Raw genomic sequence first — 21,801 nt, 5'->3', positions numbered from 1 at the left:
AATGGGAACTTTCCCATTTCCATATCCCAAAGCACTGAGTCTGTGCCTGATGTTTACCAGCCTTACCACTGACTATCTTTTGTTAAAGTTATGAGGTTGAGGACAGAGCTTTAAACAATGACCCTGGACATATTCAGTTATGCCAACTCTATGACTTAGGAGATGTGTGTTTTTCTAAAGTCACTTAGTGTCTTTATTTCTTTATTAAAGGACCCAAAATTCTTATTTATTCAGTTTTCCTTCAGGGATAAGGAAAGCAGGTGAATGTGACATCTAAATCACAATTGGTTTCATAAAAGTGTTAGTTGTGAAACTATTACCTTGCGTCATTGTGGTTGATGTTGTATCTTTGGGTTTTTCTGGGAAGGTGACCATGAGGGATGAAAGGGCTCTGTGTGGAGCAGAGCTGTTAGAAGGTGGAAGTTTCTTCACAATAAATGATGCCTCGGATCTTGGAGATTAGATACTGGAGAGCAACACCAGAGTGATGGCAAAGAGATGAACAAGCTCATGAGAAAGGTCTAATCATTTATAGAGGGCTGAGGAGGTTCTAGATTTTTATTCCTGAGGAGTTGAGGACCTGTGTGTTGGGTACTGTGCTAGATTCTGAGGGTATGGTAACAAAGAAAATGGGTCTCTGATCTCATGGAGCTTATATTCTAGTGGGAGGATTAAGACAATTAAATATACATATTAGGTGGTGATAAGAAAAGCAGGTAAGTATACAGAGAGTGATTGTATGGGTGGCCATGCTTTAGCTAGGCTCGACAGCAGACCCTTCTGATAAGGGAACATGCAAGGAGAGAGTTGAATGAAGTCAGAGAGTCATGCAGATATCAGGATGAAGGGTCTTCCTTGCAGCAGGAACAGCAAGTGCAAAAATACCAAGGCAGCAGTGTATTTTGGTGCTTTTAACATTGAGGCTGTGTTTTGGTGGGCTGGGAAAAGGTCAAATAGATGGTGGTGCAAATAGGCCACTCCTCTCCAGGGCCTCAGTTTGTCCCTGCATCTAATAGGAGTAAAAGGAAATCATAATCATTGTACTAATGCAAGTGCAAATTGATGTCTGCTATGAGCTGGGGTAAAGAATGTGTTTGAAGTTAGAATGAGCAGCCCTGTTACCTCAAGGGTCTCCCCTCTTTATTCAGGACAATCAGCCTCCCAGCTTTCTCCCTCATTTCTTACCCTGATCCTTTTTTGTTTGCCCGTCTACCCAGGATTCTGTAAGCAGAGAGCACCTTAGCAGTCAGGGCTGGGTGGGCAGGAGCCAGAAGAATGGCCACAATGACTTCAGCAGTACTGGTGGACATACGAGATGAGGTGACCTGCCCCATCTGCCTGGAGCTCCTGACAGAACCTGCGAGCATAGACTGTGGCCATAGCTTTTGCCAAGCCTGCATCACAAGGATCAGCAAGGAATCGATGATCAGCCAAGAAGGGGAGAGCAGCTGTCCTGTGTGCCAGAGCAGCTACCAACCTGGGAATCTGCGGCCTAATCGGCACCTGGCCAACATAGCAGAGAGGGTCAGAGAGGTGGTGTTGGGCTCTGGGAAGCAGCTGAAGGTGAATCTTTGTGCACATCATGAAGAAAAACTCCAGCTCTTCTGTAAGGAGGATGGGAAGCTAATTTGCTGGCTCTGTGAGCGCTCTCAGGAGCACCGTGGTCACCACACGTTCCTCATGGAGGAGGTTGCCCAGGAGTACCAGGTAAAAGACCAGGATGGAGGGAAGGCAGGGAGGAGGAGACTTCCTCCCTTAGCAGGAGATTTCAACTTCATGCTCTAATCTAATTTCTTGGTAATCCTCCCATTTAGCTAGAGGAATGACCCTAGAAAATGCCTCCCTGGCCAAGAGTAGAGACTTCGTCCCTTTCTGGCTGCTCAAATCAGCTCTACATGGCCTTATGAGTAGAGGATGCCACTGGGGGCAAATAATGGGCTTGGTGGATTGGGTGTGGGGGATATGTTGGCAATGAGGGTAAAGGAGTTAATGTGCTACATGACTAGGTTCTTTCCCCAAAGGAAAGAGAATCAGCCTGTTCCCATTGGTGTCAATTCTCCATATATTAAAGATACTTTGGCCTCTCAGTTTTTCATCCCAGGGTAGGACAGGCTTCTGAGGTCAGCATAATCTCTACCCTATTCATTCTACGTCTAGGCACTGAAATAATTTAACACTTTGCCTTTCTTGACTTGATGTGTTTCTTCCAGGAGAAGTTCCAAGAGTCTCTGAAGAAGCTGAGGCAAGAGCAGCAGGAAGCTGAGAAACTAAAAGCTGTTATTAGAGAGAAGAGGGTATCCTGGAAGGTAAGAGAGATTCTCCCTGAAGGTGTCCTGGGACAGGAATCAGGGCAGGGTATGGGAGCCAAGGGCAAAGGAGACCTGGTCTTCTCTGTTCCCTGATTTGGCCAGAAGAGCTTCCCTTTGCCTAGTCCTTCACTGCAACCCTTCCAGACAAGGGTATTGTTCTTGGTGTAGGATGAGGGACAAAGAAAGGGGAGTTAGAAAATGAACATATCAAAAGAGAATCCAGGTTTTTGAAGACAACCACTTAGGAGAGGAACGACGACCATTGGCATCCCCTAATTCCTGATTCTGGACCTTATTCTGCAGTTCAAGATCTGAATCTTCCTAGAAAGACAGGTTAGGCCAGGCCAATCATTCCTACCTCAATACTTAAAACTGGAATGGGAGGCTGATGCAGAGGCATGAGAAGCCAAGAGGCTGCCTGGAATCTAAACCTCACCCAGGAATCATGATCTCTATCTAGGAAGACTAGATAAGGCAGCCTGGGGCTCATGGTCTGGGAAGAGCTGAAGGGAAAATAGAAGAGGGAAAGAACAGGTTCTGTAGGACTTACTCCCCCATTTACTCCCCCTCTCCCATTGAGACCAGGCCGGAAAAGCAGTGCTGAGCCTGTCTCCCCCATCCCTTATAGAGGAGACCCTCAGCTCAACCAACTAGCAGCCTCTTTCTCTTCCATGTTCCTGAAGAATCAGATGGAACCCGAGAGACACAGGATTCAGTCACAGTTTAATCAATTGAGAAGCATCCTGGACAAAGAGGAGCAGCGGCAACTGAAAAAGCTGGAGGAGGAGGGGAGGAAGGGGCTGAGTATTATAGAAGAGGCTGAGGATGAGCTGGTCCACCAGAGCCAGTCGCTGAGAGAGCTCATTTCCGATCTTGAGCGTCGGTGTCAGGGGTCAACAATGGAACTGCTACAGGTGAGACTCTTGCAGGAGCCCCCAGTCGGAGAGTCAAGGCAAAGAGAGACTAACGTTTTTTCCCTTCTGATATGGGGCTGATATCGTGATGGGGGCAAGAATAATTCTTTGACCGTGTAGTGCCTCTTCCTTATTAAACTGTGTGGAGGTCACAGGTAAAGCATGGGATAATTAAAAGTACAAATGCTAAGGGGATGTCTCATTTTTTATTTATTATTTATAAAGGATGGTCCAAAAGTTCGTTTGGTACTTTGGAGAAGATTTATTGCATCCAATGATGCTCTATAGCAGCGTTTCTCGATCTTAGCACTATTGACATTTTAGGCTGGAAAATTCTTTGGTCCGAGGGCCTGCCATGTACATTGTAGTCCGTCAGCAGCATTCCTGGCTTCTACCTAATAGATGCTAGTAGCACTCCCTAACTATGACAACCAAAAATCCTCCAGATATTGCCAAATGTCACTGGAGGGAACATATCCTTTCTTCTCCTCTTGAGCATCACTGGCCATTAGGCCTTTTGTCTCTGATGCCTTGTTGGGATTTGACAGGTACTTTTCACCTAGTTAGTCACAGGCAAACATACCAAGCTCAAGTTCTTAGAGATTCGTTATGTAATCACCAGCCCTTCTTTGCTTTCACTCTTCTCTGGGGCAGAAACATTTAAAATGTTGTAGTAGAAGTTTGAACAGACCTTTTGAGGCACAAAGAAGACTGGGCTCTGGTCTATGGAGTGTGTGTGTTTAGGTTTGGAGAGTGCAGGGTGTCAAGTCTAGAGAGATTTGATGGAGGAGCTTGAACTGAGGTTGAAATCTGAGCAGTGGTTTTCTCTGTAGAGTGAGTAGTGTGACCATGAAGTGGAAGCAGGATGTACCTTATGACATCCTATAACTTTCAGGCTGTTTCTCATTTTCTGTTTATCTTCTTGCTTTCTTCTTGCTCCCCCTTTACCATTGGAATAATCACTTCTTTATTCTTGGGCCCTAGTGTTAGGGGCATGGTGTAGTTACTTTCCACCTGTTGGAGCTTTTCCTCATTCACTGCTTCTGGTTTCACATCTTCATTTTACTTTTCTTAACCTTGTTCCTCATCTTTGATTTGGATTACCCTAACCTTTTCTCCTTCCCTTTCTTCTTCTAGCCCCTCCACAGGCTCCTTGAACTGTAAAAATTGCTCCATAAGTGCAAAAGGATCATCAATTTATATCACTAGTCCAGGCACCTGCCTAAACTCTCACACTTGTTAGTATGCTGCCCAAGGGACATTTTAACTTAGTGTTATCTCAGAGCCAATTTTTCCAGAACTTGCCTATCATAGACACATTCTTTCTTCTCTTTTCCGTATCTGTATGACATTGTTGCCCATTAAGATTGGATAGCTGGATGCAAGCCCACAGCTTTCAAATTTCAAAATGTGAACCCTGAGAATAAAGCTAACATAAGAGAGAAATAACCATGAAATAGCATCCTAATTTCATCTTTGAGTTCCTCAGTACAGCTATGCCTTAAGATTGATATAATCTTGGATATTTGGTGTAAGTTGATACATCCACCAACTCTATCACTTTCAGTATTCAAGCCAGTTTGATTTGCGTTTCTGTCAAATGCATCCAAAAATAGTCCCAACACAGAGAAAATAGTCATTCCTGTATTATATCTATCGGACCATCAGCCTTTCCTCAGAGTCATTGAGGCATATAGAGCAGAAGTTAGGGAGATGAAATAGGAGGCCGTAAGGCAGTTCTACTCAAATGAGGCAGGCAGTGGCAGTAATGGCAGTGAACAGCAAGTGGCTAAAAGAAGTCAAGGGTGTGAAATGGATGGGCTTGGACTAAGTTGAGACAGCAGGGTGAATATAAGGTAGTTTTTAGGACAGTACTTTGTCTAAATTTGGTGATGAATGGATGCTTGTTTCATTGAGGAAGGTGGAAGATAACAGAGGACACCTCATGGCTGCATGAAAGGTAAGTTTTCTTTTCAACATCTTGAGTCAGTGGGGCCTGTAGCTCATTTGCTGGGGTATATATGAGAGCTCTCAGCAGAAGTACAGATTTGGGAATCATCAACGCGTGTGCATTAAAATCAAGAAAAATAGATGAAGTCAGTAAAGGTAGCTTAGAGGGTTGGAGGAGGTAAGGTTTGAGAAACAACCATATTTAAGGCCCTTGTATCCTCAGCATCAGAGAATGTAAGCAGCTCTAGGACAGGAATTATGACTTAATCATGTGAGATTCTCTAGGGCCAAGCACAATGCCTAGCAAATAATAGATGATGTGCGTATATAACATTATATATACATGCTTGACTGTAAAAACAAAGGTATTGTGAATGAATTAATCATCTCCCGACATCTCTAAATGATATCTTAGGGACAGTCTGCTCTGACTTCTTATCTCTACTTTATGGTCTCCATACTGGGGCCATCTTTATTCCCATGATATCACAGGGTGGTTGGGATGGGTTGAGGAACATGGTTGAGGCTGTATTAGAGGACAAGGCCTATTACTCCTTGGTTTAACCTGTCTCTTTCCTCCCTAGGATGCGAGTGAAGTCACAGAAAGGTATGTGTAGGAGAATACAAAGTGATTTCCTTGGATTTACAAAAGATTCCTACACCCGTAGAGTTATCTTATGGTCAGTGGGGAAGGGAAAAAATGTCACGAGGCAGTGAAGATTTAGGACTGTGGTGTCTTGAGTTGCTCATCATGAGAACTTTTGGGTGCCCTCAAATAGAAGGACTGGCTTGGTTTCTATGGCAGGAGAATTTGGGTGGTGGAAGGCCCCAAATTGCAGAATAAAATTAAGATTAAAGAGTTGCAGTATCATTGATGCCCCCAGTACTCCGTGATGGAACTCCTTTTCCACAAACCTCTGTACCTGCTTCCATCCCTGATTCCAGTAGTTTTTTGTCTGCCTCAAAATATACAGGGATTTTCTTTGCCCTGTGTATTTTATCAGAAGGAAATTTCCCATCTGCATCATTTGCTGATGTCCAAGAATCAGTTCCTGGGACATCTGCCTTAAATTTCCCTTTTTCTCTTGGCTTTGAAACAGTCCATGGCTTGCTACTTAATTCTCCTCAGACTTCCATTTTTCTCAATTCCAGTAAAAACATAGACCTGAGGTCTTGAGAAGAGTGGTTTTGGCCCTGGCACAAAACATGTTCTCTTCTGGATCACGTACTCTGGGATCTCATACAGCAAGGAAGCATCTAAAGTTGCCCACACACCTGGTACCTTCAAGCACATAACAGACACATGAAATGTGAAGCCTTTTGTCCCTTCTTAAGTCTTCACTCTCGGTTTGGAGGTGAGGACGTCTCCTTTCTCCAGCTAACGTAATATTCCCAGAGACAGTGAATCATAAGATGCTAGTCTGAAGGCCTTTCTCCCTAGGACTCTGGGAGACCCTAAATCCTAAATTCACAGACTCTTCAGAAAAGACATCTTCACTTGATAGTCTCAAAGGCCCAGCAACAGGGTCCTAATGATCTGCCTGTCAACACAGACAGCTCTAGCCCCTCCTGGTAGCCACGCTAAGATGGCACTGACGTTTTAAGTATTTTGTATCTTTTGTAGAGGTAGCAAAGAATTTCCCAGCCATTATTTTATTTGAGTTTATACAATCTCTAGAAAGTAGAGGAAGAAGGGAAAATTATTGGATTTTACAAAAAATAACGAAACAAACAAACAAAAATGAGGCTTTGGGGGATTAAATCTTATCAAAATTTACACAGATGGTGAGAAGGTAGTGTTTAGTCCAGGTCTTCTGGCTCTAGTGTCAGGAATGTTTGCAGAATTGTGCTAGTTTTCTTCAGGAGAGTGTGTTGAAATTCATCAATGGGCTTGGGAGACGAAGGGGACAGAGGTGTTGGAGGAATCCAAGGTCAGCAGTATAGGAGATTCATAAGGTCTGTCATCTCTAGGAGTGAGTTCTGGACCCTGAAGAAGCCAGAAGCTCTCCCCACCAAGCTGAAGAGTGTGTTTCGGGCCCCAGATCTGAAAAAGATGCTGCGAGTGTTTAGAGGTGAGAGGATTCAGGGGACAGAGTTTGGATACAGGATTATTGTATGAGTAAGCAATAAGTAGAATAGAAGGTATAGTTGGTGTTTGGGAATAGTGGCAAAGAGAGAGATCAGAGGGGGTGGGACATAATGTGCTGAAGAAGGTGCAGTTCATATCTAAGGGGGAATGAAATGACCAGCTCATATCCTCGCAGAATTCCCTGCACACCACTTAGTGAGGTAAGGGGAGAGATATCAGACCTGAGACTGTTGGTTCTATGCATCCTGATTGACTCTTTCTATCAATGCAGAGCTGACAGATGTCCAAAGCTACTGGGGTAAGTAGAAACCATGGCTTCTTTGAGCTGACACATTCTTATCCTCTTTCACATGCTCCTCTCCAAACATACCCACACATAATCTCAGGTAGGGAGATGTTGATACCTACTCCCATCTCTCCAACACATAGTTCCAGTTCCTCCCACACTTCTGTTTGTTCTCTTCTCAGTGTCATAAGACCCATGTACCCATTCTCATCTGCTGACATCGTACCTTTTTTCACAGTGGATGTGACTCTGAATCCACACACAGCTAATTTAAATCTCGTCCTATCCAAAAACCGGAGACAGGTGAGATTTGTGGGTGCTCAGCTGTCTGGGTCCCATCTGAAAGAGCACTATGACTGTGGTATCCTGGGCTCTCAACACTTCTCCTCAGGAAAACATTACTGGGAGGTAGATGTGGCCAAGAAGACTGACTGGATCCTGGGGGTGTGCAGTAATACAGAAGGACCTCCATTCTCTTTCAACCAGTTCATAAACAATCAGAACGTTTACTCCAGATATCAACCTCAAAGTGGATACTGGGTGATTGGGTTACATCATAAACATGAATATAGAGCCTATGAGGAATCTTCTGCTTCCCTGCTCCTCTCCATGATGGTGCCCCCTCGCCGCATTGGGATTTTCTTAGATTATGAGGCTGGCACCGTCTCCTTTTTTAATGTCACAAACCATGGCTTCCCCATCTACACCTTCTCTAAATATTACTTTCCTACTACCCTTTGTCCATATTTTAATCCTTGTAACTGTGTAGTCCCGATAACCCTGCGTCGCCCAAGCTCTTAAACGTTCTGTTCTCACCCACATCTGAGCAGTATCCTTTATTCTGAGACTTATCTGCACCTCAATCTCTCTCTTTTGCCCTTCTCTTTTTCTGCATTCTTACTTCTTTCCCTGTGAACATTTACTCATTGCTGGAGTGCACCCAGTGGTGATGGTGAGCATCCTTGATGAATTAATTACATATCTTGAAATGAGTAGGGGATAGTTTTCAACATTTTACCATTAAACGTGGTATTTGATAAAGATTTGTTTTGTTGATGCATGGGATCATTTTAGGAAGTTCTCCTCTATTAATTTGCTGTAAGTTTTTGTAGTGAATGGAAAACTGAATTTCAAGAGATATTGTCTCTGTAATTATTGAAATAATCGTGTCATTTTTCTTCTGTTATTGGAGTACATTCATTTGTTTTAATTTTTAAATCTAACACAAATTCTTGAAATAAATCACTAGTTTTCCCCAAATGCAATACTGGATTTGTTTTTGCTAATACACTGTTTAGGATTTGTTTTCATCTCTGTTTATGAAGGAAGTTGACCTGTAATTTTACATCATTGTAACATTGTTGTCAGGCTTTTATAAAATGCAATTAATGAGCAAAAAATCCTGTATTTTTGTATAAGTGTACATACAAGATTGAGTGCTAAATACTATTATACTGCTAATTTTGGTGACTTTAAATTCAAATTAAAGAAAGAGATTGGAACTTCAGTTTTCACTACAGCCTTCATAGATCTTAAAAATTTAAGGGTAGTAATTGAAAAAGTAAAACAAAAAATCTTCCAAATGCATTGAAGTGAAAAAAGGTGAAATGAAGAAAATGATCAATAAAGACTTTTCTCCCAGAATGGGAGGAAAATGTTAAGAGGAAATAATTAATATAAAGCACTTTTAGGTAGAGAATGATTTTTTCCAGCTTCTTCACTCCCCTTTTTCTTTGTTATACTCTAACATGAACAGCTAGTGAATGAGTGTCTATCACTGATAGAAAGGTGCTGTATGCTTTTGGAGCCAACTGTAAAAGATGTTATGAGGTGGATGTGAGGGTGGAAGTGAATATCAAGGAGTTGACTAGAGATGGCCATCTGGCATGGTAGCCAAGAGCCACCAGTGGCTAGTGAGCATTTCAAATATTACTATTCTGAATTGACATGTGCTGTAAGTGTAAAATGCACACCAGATTTTGAAGACTTAGTTCAAAAAATAATGTAAAATCTCTTATTAATAACTTTTATATTGTAGATTGCAATGATAATATTTTGAATATATTGGATTAAATAAAATATATATGAACTTCACCTGTTTTATTTCACTTTTTTATGTATATAGTAGAAATTTTAAAATTATATATGTGACTCACATTATATTTCTATTGGACAGCTCTTCTTGTAATGCAATTCCATCCCCAAGCGGGCCCTATTGTAAGGCAAGTATGTTCATCTCTACACAGACCCCTTACCCCTCTGAGGCATTTTTATAGATGGTAATGGCAGAGAGAAGAGGATCTCAGCATATCTAGAAATTTACAACTTGGAAGATCACAGAAAGGGATCATGGTTAGATAATGACTCTGCCTAGTCCTGCCTTTAGCCCTCAGTCTGTTTGACACTTGAAGTTTCTTCATGGTTTGAGGAAATACAGAAGTCTCCCCTTCCTTATCTGCAGTTTCACTTTGCGCAGTTTCAGTTACCCACGGTGAACTAAGGTCGGGAAATATTGAATGAAATATTCCAGAAATAAACAATTCATGAGCTTTAAATTGCATGTCTTTCTGAGTAGTGTGATGAACTCTTATGCTGTCCTGCTCCATTCAGCCCAGGGTGTCAGTCATCCCTTTGTCCAGGATAAGCATGCTGCATATGCTACCCACCCATTAAGCTCCTTAGGAAAAAACACAGTATATAAAGGATTCCGTACTATCACCAGTTTCAGAAAGGCCTCCACTGAGGGTCTCAGGACATATCCCCCTGCATATGAGGGAGAAGTACTGTACTAGTTTATCCTCAGGGCTCAGCTCTTGTATCTGGTGAGATGAAGTGCAGGTTACAGTAAAAGCCCACCACTGTTTTGCTCTAGGGTATGGTTTCATCTGGGAGATCAAATTTGTTGGAGAACAGAGGCCAAATGCACAATCCTCATCATGATCTGCACTTCAATTGGAAGAAATAGGAAAGGAGACATAGCAGGCAAACTGATGCCCATGGAGCTGGTGTAAGTTGGAGGACAGGAGATGATTGTAAAAGAGAATCTGAGTAATTGCCCCCTTCCCACTTATTTTCCCATGTAGTAAGTTCCAGGAAAAAGGAGTTAGCCCAGCTACTCTCTACCTGTGGAGGTATCCAGTGAATGACCTTGGTTAATAAGGAAAGCCAAAATATTTGCTGAGATTCTGTAGGTGAGATTTGTGGAAGATTGCACAATCCAAGATTTGGGGAGAACTATTAGAACCCTTGGAATGAGTTTGCACTCCTTTCTTCTGGGGTGGGAGGTCTGGGCACAAGCCTACTGGCCTTTACATTTTTGGTGTGAGGCAGTAAGCTAAACAGCTATGAATAATGTGTAATGGATCAAATACTAAAGAGAAATTTCTCATTCATGTAAAAATCTAACATAAGCATAACCAATGGGTGAGTGACACTGTTCCATTTGGGATTCGGGACCAAGCTTTCTTCCATCTGTGGTTCTGCCATCCCCTGGGGCACTATTGTCATCAGCATCAAGCCAGCTGAAGGGAAAGGAAACTGGGGACACAATTTGCTTTGTAAAACCTTAGTTCATATGAGGGATTCATAATTTCTGCTCACTTTCTGTTGCTGAGAATAGCCATATGGCCACACGTAACTGCAGGAAGCTTGTAAAAATGTCTAGCCACATTCAGTTATGTATAATCATATTTCGAGGGAAGGAAAATGCAGATTTTGGTGGAGACCCAGTGGTCTGTGACACGGGACACTAAAAGGAGTGCTTGGAACCTTAAACAATAACTCTTCCTCATTACAGAAGCCCCAGGATCTCAGCGTTTTTTCTGTGGCTTGCTATGTTTATTTCATTCCATAGCCTAAAGTTCATAAAGAAAAGAGGGGAAGAGTAATGCTGTCACCAGAGTTATAGGCAAGTGTTATAATTATCCTAACATTTCCCAACAAGTCTGTGCTTGCTAGAGCTGGCATTTACATTTGATTCTAATTTAAAGGGAATTTTTTGGACAGGGGATTTTTTTTAGCATGTTTATTGTGATACAATTGACATACAGTAAACTGCGCATATTTAAAGTGTGCAATTTGATACATTTTGACTTGTGAAACTGTTATCCCCATCAAGATAGCTACCCACCTCAGAAGTTTCCTCCTTCCCCTTTGTAATCCCTCCTTTTTTGTCCCAGCCCACCCCCCACCCCTCCCCTATCCTCTAGCAACCACTGCTCTGCTTTTTGTCACTATAGTTTGCATTTTCTAGAATTTTGTATAAATACAATCGTTCAGTATTATTTTCTGGTTTCTTACATTCTCCAACTTGTTGCTTATATCAATAATCCATTCCTTTTTTGTTGCCAAGTAGTATTCCATTGAATGGCTATGCAACAACTTATCCATTCACCTGTTGATGGAAATTTGAGTTGTTTCCAGTTTTGGGCTATTGCAAATATGGCTGTTATAAACGTTTCTTGTAAAAGTCTCCCAATAAACATATGCTTTCGTTTCTTGGGTAAATACCTAGTAGTAGTGAAATAGCTGGGCTATATAGTAAGTATACAGTTAGTTTTTTCTTGAAAGTGCCAAACTATTGTCTAAAGTGATCATACCATTTTATATCTTCCCTATCCATGTTTGAGACTTCAGTTGCTCTACAATCCTCGCCATGACTTGGCTTGGTTTGTCTTTAATGTTAGACATTCTAATAGATGTGTAGTGAGGAATCTCATTGTCTTTAATTTGTGTTTCTCTAATACCTAGGGATGTTGAGCATCTTCTTGTGTGTTTTTTGTCTTCTGCATATCTTCTTTATCTCTCTTCAAATCTTTTGCTTATCTTTTTACTGGGTTGACTCTTCCTGTTATTGAGTTTTGAGAGTTCTTTATACATTCTTGACACAAGTTCTTCATTAGATATATGATTTGCAAATATCTTCTCCCAGTATGTGGCTTACCTTTTTATTCTCTTAATCTTTAAAAGAAGAGAAGTTCTTAATTTTGATGGCATCCAACTTAGCATTGTTTTTGTTTTTTTATGTATCATGCTTTTGGTGTTTTACCTAAGAAATCTTTCCTAACCGAGGTTCACAAAGAATTTCTCTTTAGTTTTCTTGTCGAAATTTTATAATTTTAGGTTTTACATTAAGTCTGTAATCCACTTTGAGATCATTTTTTAAATGGTGCAAAGGATGGATCAAAAGCCCATCTCTTTGTATATTTGGATCCGATTGTTCTGTCACCATTTTTGAAAAGATTCTTTTTCTCCATTGAATTGGCTTTGTACCTTTGTTGTGTCTCAGTTGGTCGTATATGTGTAAGTCTATTTCTGGACTCTCTATTCTTTTCCATTCATCTACTTCTCTATCTTGGCACCAATACTATATGTGTTGATTACTGTGGTTTCATAATAAGTCTTGAAATAAGGTAGTAAAGTTTTCTAACTTCATTATTCTTTCTCAAATTTGCTTTGCCTCTTCTAAATCTTTTGCCTCTGTATATAAGAATGAGTTTATCACTTTCTAAATAATAGTCTGCTATAATTTTGATTGGAATTACAGTGAACCTATAGATCAATTTTGGTGAGAATTGGCATCTTATCAATATTTAGTCTTCTGATCCATGTACCGTGTATGTTTTTCTACTTATTTGTTTGTTTTTCCTTTTAAGAGTAATTTGTACTTTTTAATGTGTGGGTCTTGTCATGTTTATCCCTATTTCATATTTTGATGCTATTGTAAATCATATTTTTTTCTGTTTCCCATTATTCATTTCAATTTTATAGAAACACATTTAAATCTGTATCCTGATGTTGTATACTGACATCATGGTAAACTCATTTATAGTCTATTAATATGGTGCATTACATTACTTGATTTTCAAATGTTAAACCAACGTTGTGTCCGTCAGATAAACCCCATTTAGTCATGATGTGTTATCCTTTCTATATATTATTGGATTTAATTGCTAAAGTTTTGCTAACTTTTTTTTCCCATCCATATTCATGAGACATATTCTGTAGTTTTTGTTGGTCTTTTTCTTGTAATGCCTTTATCTGAATTTGGTATCAGAATAATACTGGTCTTGTAGAATGAGTTGTTCAGTATTCTCTCCTCTTAAATTTTGTGGAAGAGTTTGTATATATTTGGCATTATTTCTTCCTAAGTGTTTTGCCAAATTCCCCAAAGAAACCATCTGGACTTGAAGTTTTGTTATAGGAAGACTTTTAATGTACTAACTCAATTTCTTTGACAGTTATCAGGCTTTTCAGGTTATCTGCTCTTCTTGAGTGAATTTTGGTGGCTTGTACCTTTCAAGGAATTTCCCATTTTTTATCTAAGTCAGATATCAGCAAATTTTTTCTGAAAGGATCAGATAGTATTTTAGGCTTTGTGGGCCATGCAGTCTCTCTGTTGCAACTACTCAACTCTACCATTGTGTCGTGAAAGCAGTCATCGACAAAAGGTAAACAAGTGTGACTTTGCTCAAATAAAATCTTATTTACAAAAGTAAGCGGCAAGCAAGATTTGGTATGCATAACATAGTTTTCCAGCCTCTGATCTAAGTTGTCAGATTTAGTAGCATAACATTATTTATAATATTCATTATTCTTTTAATATCTGTAGAAATTAAAATATCATCTATATCAATCTTAATATTGATAATTTGTATATATTCTCTTTTTTCTTAGTCTGACTAGAAGTTATTTAATTTAATTGGTCTTAAAGAATCTATTTTTTTCAGGCTGACCCAGTGGTGCAGCAGTTAAGTTCACACATTCTGCTTCAGTGACCCAGAGTCCACTGGTTTGGATCCCTGGTGTGCATCTATGCACTGCTTGTCAAGCCATGCTGTGGCAGGTGTCCCACATCAAACGGTGGAAGATGGGCATGGATGTTAGCTCAGGGCCAGTCATCCTCAGCAAAAAGAGGAGGATTGGCAGCAGATGTTACCTCAGGGCTAATCTTCCTCAAAAAAACAACAAAAGAAAAGAATCTGCTTTTGGTTTTACTGATTTTCTCAATTGTTTTCTGTCTCCTCTTTCACTGATTTCTGCTTTTTATTATTTTCTTCTGCTTACTTTCTATTTCACTTGCTCTTCTTGTAACTTCTTTTTTCTTTGTGGTAGAAGATAAGGTTTTCATTTGAGGTCTTCTTTTCTAAAATAACACTTACAACTGTATATTTCATTCTACTACTTTGACTATTTCTTACAATTTTGGTATGTTTTCATTTTCATTCATTTCAAGACACTTCCTAATTCCTTTTTTGACTTCTTCTTTGACAATTGGATTATTTAAGTTTGTATTATTTTGTTTCTAAATATTTGAGGACTTTCCTTATATCTTTCTGTTATTCTAATTTAATTCTGTTATGATTCTAGTACATACTTTATATACTTGGAATCTTTGTGAAGTTTATTGAGACTTGTTTTATGGTCCAGGATGTGAACTACATTGGAAAATATTTCATTTACACTTGAAAAGAATGTATATTCTGTAGTTGTGGGGTGACGTGATCAATCAATATCGTGTTGGTTGATTACATTGTTCAAGTTTTCTGTATCCTGCATGATGTTCTGTCTACTTGGTCTATCAATTACTGAGAGGTGTGTCAAAGTCTCCAACCATATTTGGGATTTGTCTGTTTTTTTCTTGCAATTCTATTGGGTTTTGCTTCCTATCTTTTGACGCTCTGTTGTAAGGTACAGATACATTTAGGATATTTATGTCATTTTAATGAATTGACCCCTATATTATTATGGAATGACCCTCTTTATCACTAATAATACTATTTTCTCTGAAATCTACTTTGTCAGATATTAATTAGCCACTCCAACTCTCTTTTGATTGTTGTTGCCGCAGTTTATCTTTTTCCATCTTTTACTTTTAACTGATTTGTGTGTTTAGATTTAAAGGCAGTGTGTAGTTAGTATAAGTAGATGATATAGTTATCTTCATCTTCCCCAATAAATAGGTGCTACAGTGGCATTTTCACTCGGTTTTAGTTGAAATTTAAACCTTTTGCTGCTTCATCATCAGAAATGATCTTGATTCTGGTGAGGCTCTTTCAGCTTTCCAAACATTTCCTTTGTACCTGCTTTGTGCATACAATCTAGCCTTTGTCTTCACAGACACTCAGTCTAGTGGTAGGTGGAAAAAAAAAACGTTCTGTGCAAGGCTTGTTTTAACCATTTTCTAGAAAAGAGACAAATTAGGAGGTCTAGATTTGAAACATTACATTTGATTGGTGAAGGGTGAGTTCTCAGGTCTTTATGGGGAGGTGACATTTAAGGCCAAGAACACCCTATTCTTTTTGATTCAAACTTAGTCACAGGCCCATATCAAATAAGGAATCATCTAAGGAATCAAATGTTGATTCATTCTGATCTATCTTGAAAACATACTAGTATTTAGATAGCAAATGGTGGGGATTGAGATATAGAAAAAAATCAGGGAAACACATGGGGTCCATTTTGGAATTTTTAAAAAGAATGGTAGGAAAGAAATGAAGATGGGGATGTAAGTTTATGGTATTATTGTCCACCTCAGCTGAGCGTTGGCCTTTATTTCCATAGACCAAAGGAAATCCTGCAAGTTTTTGAACTGAAGGCCAACATATTCAATTGAATCCATCATCCACCTGACAATAAAAGCAGCTGTGTGAAGACAATAGCAACTAAGTTTTATATACACTTCCTACATGTCAGTCACGCTTCCACACACTTTATATATATGAACTCAGTCTTTATAGCAGTCCTTTGAGGATAAGTACTAATATTATCCCTTTTTTTAAAATGGGAAAATGGAGGCACAGTAGATGAGGTGATTTACTCTAAGTTGGACAGATGTTAAGTAGCAGAACCAACCTTCAAACGAAGGCAGCAAAATTCAGCGGCCTCATTTTTGTCTGTTTCTCTCCACCAGGGGTGAGCAGATGTCAGCCTGTGGGCCAAATCTTACGTGCCACCTATATTTGTAAATATGGTTTATTGGAACACAGCCATGTTCATTTATATCTGATGTATGACTTCTTTCATGGCTGCAATGGCATAGTTGACTAGTTGCACAGGAGACTGCTTGATCTGCAAACCCTAAAATATTTATCATTTGAGCTTTTACAAAAAAAAGGTTGCTGATTACTCTATACTGCTTTGTTCTATTACAAAGATGAGCCAGTGGTATGAAAATAAAGAATAAATGAGAGAGGCTCTGGCTTAGAGTAGAAACTTGGGGATGGAGAGAGAGAGAAATAATGGAGAGACATTGGAAAGAACACAATTAAATTGAGCTATATTATAGATTCATTTAATACACATCCACATTTCACTATGTAATTCAGGCAAGAGAGGATAGGGTTAGGGTTCAGGAGAGCTGGCCGGTATCAAGTCTGCAGAAAATATTATATGTAATATGAGCACTACCTGATGCCAACAATCCTTACTGCAAAGCTCTTCTTTTTGATTTAAATTTAGGACATGATAAGGATGCTCTGTCCTTTGGCAGGAGGTGTTTTGCTGTCATACACATGGGTATGGACAAAGTAACAGAACCCTCTTTTTTTGATTAAGGTCAAGCTAAAATCAAATGATCGTATAATTGGTCAAGCTAAGATCAAATGATCATATAATTGTAAGTTAAAGGAGATAGAGCAAGATGAATGGAACTGGTGGAGAGTGTATCAGCAGTTTTAGGAGGGTAGGGGGATAACCAAATCTGGAACGTATGCTCTGTGATCTGATTAGGCTGACTCCTGTGACAGATTGAGTTCTGTCTCATCTTGTTGCTGCTGCCAGGAAAGACCTCTGTATAGATTGAAGTACTAGTGAGAGCTGAGCAAAAGGGATAGGAGTTATGGATCTATGTAAAGACACACAATATTCAAGACACCAGAGAGGAAGAAACATGGGTGGATGACAAAGTGATTTGCTTAAGTAGGAAATAGAGGTGCATTTAGTTACTGAATAATGGAGTTAAAGGGGGAAGATGTAGATGTTAGATAATTACCAGGAGCTGAATGTCAATAAACTACTGACCTGGTTATTGAAAAGAAATAAGAGATAGCCTGAGCTATCTCTGCCTTTCCTTAGGTTGTTGATATGATAATTCCATATCACAAGAAGGGGTACAGAGTATTTGTTCACCAATTACCATAGAATGGTTGATAGGAGGGGAACAAACTTACAACACTGGTAAAACTACTGTAACAGAAGATGATATCAGGAGATGTTCTTTTCTTTCTTTTTTTTTTTTTTTGTTAAGGAAGATTAGCCCTGAGCTAACTACTGCCAGTCCTCCTCTTTTTGCTGAGGAAGCCTGGCCCTGAGCTAACATCCATGCCCATCTTCCTCTACTTTGTATGTGGGACACCTGCCACAGAATGGCGTGCCAAGCAATGCCATGTCTGCACCTGGGTTCCGAACTGGCGAACCCCGGGCCGCCGGGAAGCAGAATGTGCGAACTTAACCACTGTGCCACTGGACCAGCCCCAGGTGATGTTCCTGATAGAAAAATGTGGTAGTAAGTTTTGTTGATAAACATTCCCAAGGAAAAGCCATACATACAATATTTAAACAATCAAACAATGCATGATTATTTTAACTCTTGGGCCTTGGTTATGGATAACATTGAATCTGCTGGACTCTGGGCAAAAAAGAATTTAAATGCAGCTTTCAGCTTTGTGTAGTTATGGCACTGTAAATCTGGGCAATTGGAGAAAAGATGGCAGTCAAAGTATATTTGCCCAGAATACAAATTAAGAATCTTTGATATAATCTATGAGTAAATAGTCAGCTGTGATGAGTTAAGAAACTGGAAAAAATTGGGGATATATTAACCTGGCAGCTGAGTGGAGTGTAGTTTGGGAAGGAGAAATGCAGCAAAAACCGGGATATCAGGACACTGAAATGTTTATGCTAGCAATGTAAATTAATGTCTTGAAAGATTACTATCACAGTGAAATAGATAGGATCAGGAAAACAATCCTTTTTAGCTCAATGAGAAACATTGATGTAAAAATGCTACCTATGTCACTCCTAAAGTCTTCTAACAACATTGGGAGTAGGGTATGGTAATCACCAATTTTCCAAAGTAGGACTTTGAGGCTCAAGAACCTTGTTACACTTCTAAAGCATGTAGCTGGAATTTGAAGATTTTTAAAATATTACTACACATATTTTCATCTTCTCTGAATGGATTAAATGACAAAGACCCTTCTGAACTGAATGAAATTAAGAAGATCCTATGACTACTGGTAGGAGGTCAGGGGAAGAGCAAAACAAAGGCAACCTTTCCTGAGAAGACAGCTATGTCCTAGCCTTTTTGCTACAGAAAGAAGAGTAGGGGTGATATAATATGGGTTTTTAAACAATTTGTGTTTGAAGCCCCACCAATATTTGATGTGTTCCCTTGTCAGTATCTCTTCAGGCAAAAACGATAAAATTCTGGTAAAGACCTAAACATTTGTGACCATGCCTCCAGGCCAGCTGAAGGCTGAGAAGTTCATGAATAGATCTGTTATCTATAGTACTACAGAAGGAGAAGGGCCTGGTGCTGACATGGACGGGATGGCAAGTGGGCACAAACTCTAAGATGAAGACAGCAGGGAAAAAAAAGAAGCAAAGTCATTTAGATTCCAGAATGAATGCAGGAGATGTATTAGCCAGGGGGCTCATTATTCCCTGAAGCAGCCAGTACCATTATTTGTAAAAAGAACAATTTTATACTATCCAGGCCAAACTCTAGGGCTTACCCTCTTCCATGTCCTCTCTGACTGTGTGTTGAATTTCACATCCCCATCTCCATTCTCAGGAGGTGAGCTTGGTGCAGGACTCAGGTAGTGAGAAGCTCGGAGATCCAAGATATGGTGAAGTACACAGATAAACAACTGTCAGCATCTCTACATTAATCAGTGTCTGACTCAGAACTGAGCACACAGTCAGGACACATAAACATAATTGCCTCCCCCTCCAGGTTCTGTTCTCCTCACTTCTGCATTTTATTTCTGGAGTAGGAAAACCCACTCCTATTTTTGTCCCTAGATTACTCTCTAAGTAATGGTGAAACTGTACTGAAATTAAATGACATGAAAAATGTGCCGGTAGAGGCTTGTGAGGACATGCCTGCGGAGGACAACTACCACCAGGTCAATCTGTGGCCATACAACCCCTTTGCATACACATATGCCTGAGGAAAGCCATTTTCCAGGAGGAGATGGAAGAAATAAAAATAGATGTGGTAATGCCATTGAGGTTTGATGGCCAGCTGTTCATACCGTGCTGATGAAAAACTAGCAGAAGGAGATTAATAGGAAGAAAAATAAGAACCTGAAGAGGACCAGCGTTCAGATGATGATATTTATTGGATACTTTCAGAGAGGCAAAGAGGATTTTTCTACTGTGAGGCAGAAAATAGAGGCTGAGGGGCTCAGAAATTGGGGTCTGGACTATAGGTGAAGTAGCATAGCCTAGAGAGGTTGATTGTCTAGCCCAGGGTCACTGTAAGATAATTTCTCAAATGCCTCAAGAGGACTTCAGTAGCCTTGATCCAGCTGCTTTCATAATCCTGGACAGTTCACCTCCGTCTCCCCACTTTGTGCTGCTGGGAGAAGTATCCTTATTCAAGGCACTTATCATCTGCTCAGTGTCAGGAATGTGCTTACTAATACATCTTCCCATAAACCACTCCTTTCCCTCTGCTTTCACAAGGCGTCTAATCATCTGAAAACCTTTCTCATATAGGAGTATATCTGATTACCAATGTTCCTCCAATTACTCGTGAATTTTCTGAGGTCTGAGTATTATCTTTTTTCCTTTGTGCATTTCCAGAACCTAACATGCTGAAGCACAGTGTAAGTCCTCAAAATGTTTAACAAAACAAGCAAATGGCAAATATTGGATGGGTGAAATGAAGGATCAGGGCAAGGGAATCATGAATAAACTGCTTGAAATGCCTTGAATGTTTACAGTTTTGATTAGGAGCCAAAATAGAACCTTATCTGGAGGGGATCAGGGGTCTTTGGTGCACTGGGATGTAAAGAAGTTCCTCATGCCCAGAATATCCTCACTCTGCCTCACAGACAATGCTTCCCACTCTACTTGGACAGCCCTTATTTGTGAGTCTGGTACAGTGGTGTGCTGGTAAACCAGCTCACCAGTAAATAAATAAGTAAATAGACAATGGATAGATAGATAAATAGAAACAAAGCCCTGATTTGCAGTATTTATCAATTTTCCTGATGCATATTCTCCTGCCATGGCCAATTTCAAGTGACCAACATAATGTCGCTGAATGTTGACTTGTAAGAAATGCACACAAATGACTTTGCTAGCCAGTGAATATGGCTCCTGCATAAAACTGCTCTAGTCTTTCCAACTCTCTCTACTTCACTCTAGACAATGGTCCTAATATTTTTACCCATCTACCTTAGATCCAAAAACATCTAGTCTGGATAGGATCTTCCACCCTGAAATTACACCCCACAGCAATAAAATACTGCTCACCTGCTTCAAACAGAGTTCTTGTGGGCTAGAAAGGCATGAGTCACAGCAGGAATCTCAGAGTGATGGGTACCAAGAGCTGAGAGTTTACGTATTTCCCTTAAGGTCTTGGGGGCAGTTATTACCTCAGGAAGCCCAGACTTAGAACTGTCTTTTTAATATCTCCCCCTCTAACCAACACACAGAAGTCATGTATTTATGGCTCTCCAAGGCTGTGCATCCCCTCCTCCGCAGCACTGTCGCTGAATTAGGTGTGCACATGTGTTATTTTCAATAACTGAATTGTTAGCATACTGCACCAAATATTCTTGTTTCCTTTTTTTTTTTTTTTTTTTTACCAAGGAAGATTTACCCAGAGGTAACATCTGTTGCCAATTTTCCTTTTTTTTGCTGAGGAAGATTAGCCCTGAGCTAACATCTGTTGTTAATCTTCCTCTATTTTGTGTGTGGGCCACCACCACAGCCTGGCACCTGACAAATGATATAGGTCCACACCTGGGAACCGAACCCAGGCTGCTGAAGCAGAATGCACTGAACTTAACCATTAGGCCACCAGGGTTCACCCTCTTGTTTCCATTTCAATGGGAATTAGGAAATATTAAATAAGCACAAATAATTTGAAAATTAATATATATTTAAAACACATTATAAAAATGTATTCATTCATAATTTAGAAGAATTGAACTTAAATATATATCTATTAATCAAATACTTTCAACTTTGGCATTTGTAATAATGTTTTAATATTTACAGGGAATGTGTACATTTTTT

At 39.8% G+C, this 21,801-nt stretch overlaps 1 protein-coding gene across 1 annotated transcript in view; it reads left to right on the top strand.

Moving 5' to 3' along the window:
- Positions 1-1,224: 1,224 nt before the first annotated feature.
- LOC124225223 (tripartite motif-containing protein 34-like) overlaps positions 1,225-21,801 on the top strand; it is a 56,289-nt gene continuing 35,712 nt past the window's right edge. The window contains exons 1-6 of the mRNA XM_046637732.1: positions 1,225-1,707; positions 2,211-2,306; positions 2,993-3,223; positions 5,758-5,780; positions 7,145-7,245; positions 7,534-7,564. Of these exons, the coding sequence (XP_046493688.1) occupies positions 1,276-1,707; positions 2,211-2,306; positions 2,993-3,223; positions 5,758-5,780; positions 7,145-7,245; positions 7,534-7,564 (914 nt within the window). The 5' untranslated portion in view covers positions 1,225-1,275. The remainder of the gene's footprint in view (positions 1,708-2,210; positions 2,307-2,992; positions 3,224-5,757; positions 5,781-7,144; positions 7,246-7,533; positions 7,565-21,801) is intronic.

This window comes from Equus quagga, chromosome 14, assembly GCF_021613505.1.
Source record: "Equus quagga isolate Etosha38 chromosome 14, UCLA_HA_Equagga_1.0, whole genome shotgun sequence".
Taxonomy (NCBI): Eukaryota; Metazoa; Chordata; class Mammalia; order Perissodactyla; family Equidae; genus Equus; species Equus quagga.
The sequence above is the reverse complement of the archived record's forward strand: the minus strand, read 5'-3'. Positions and strand labels throughout refer to the sequence as shown.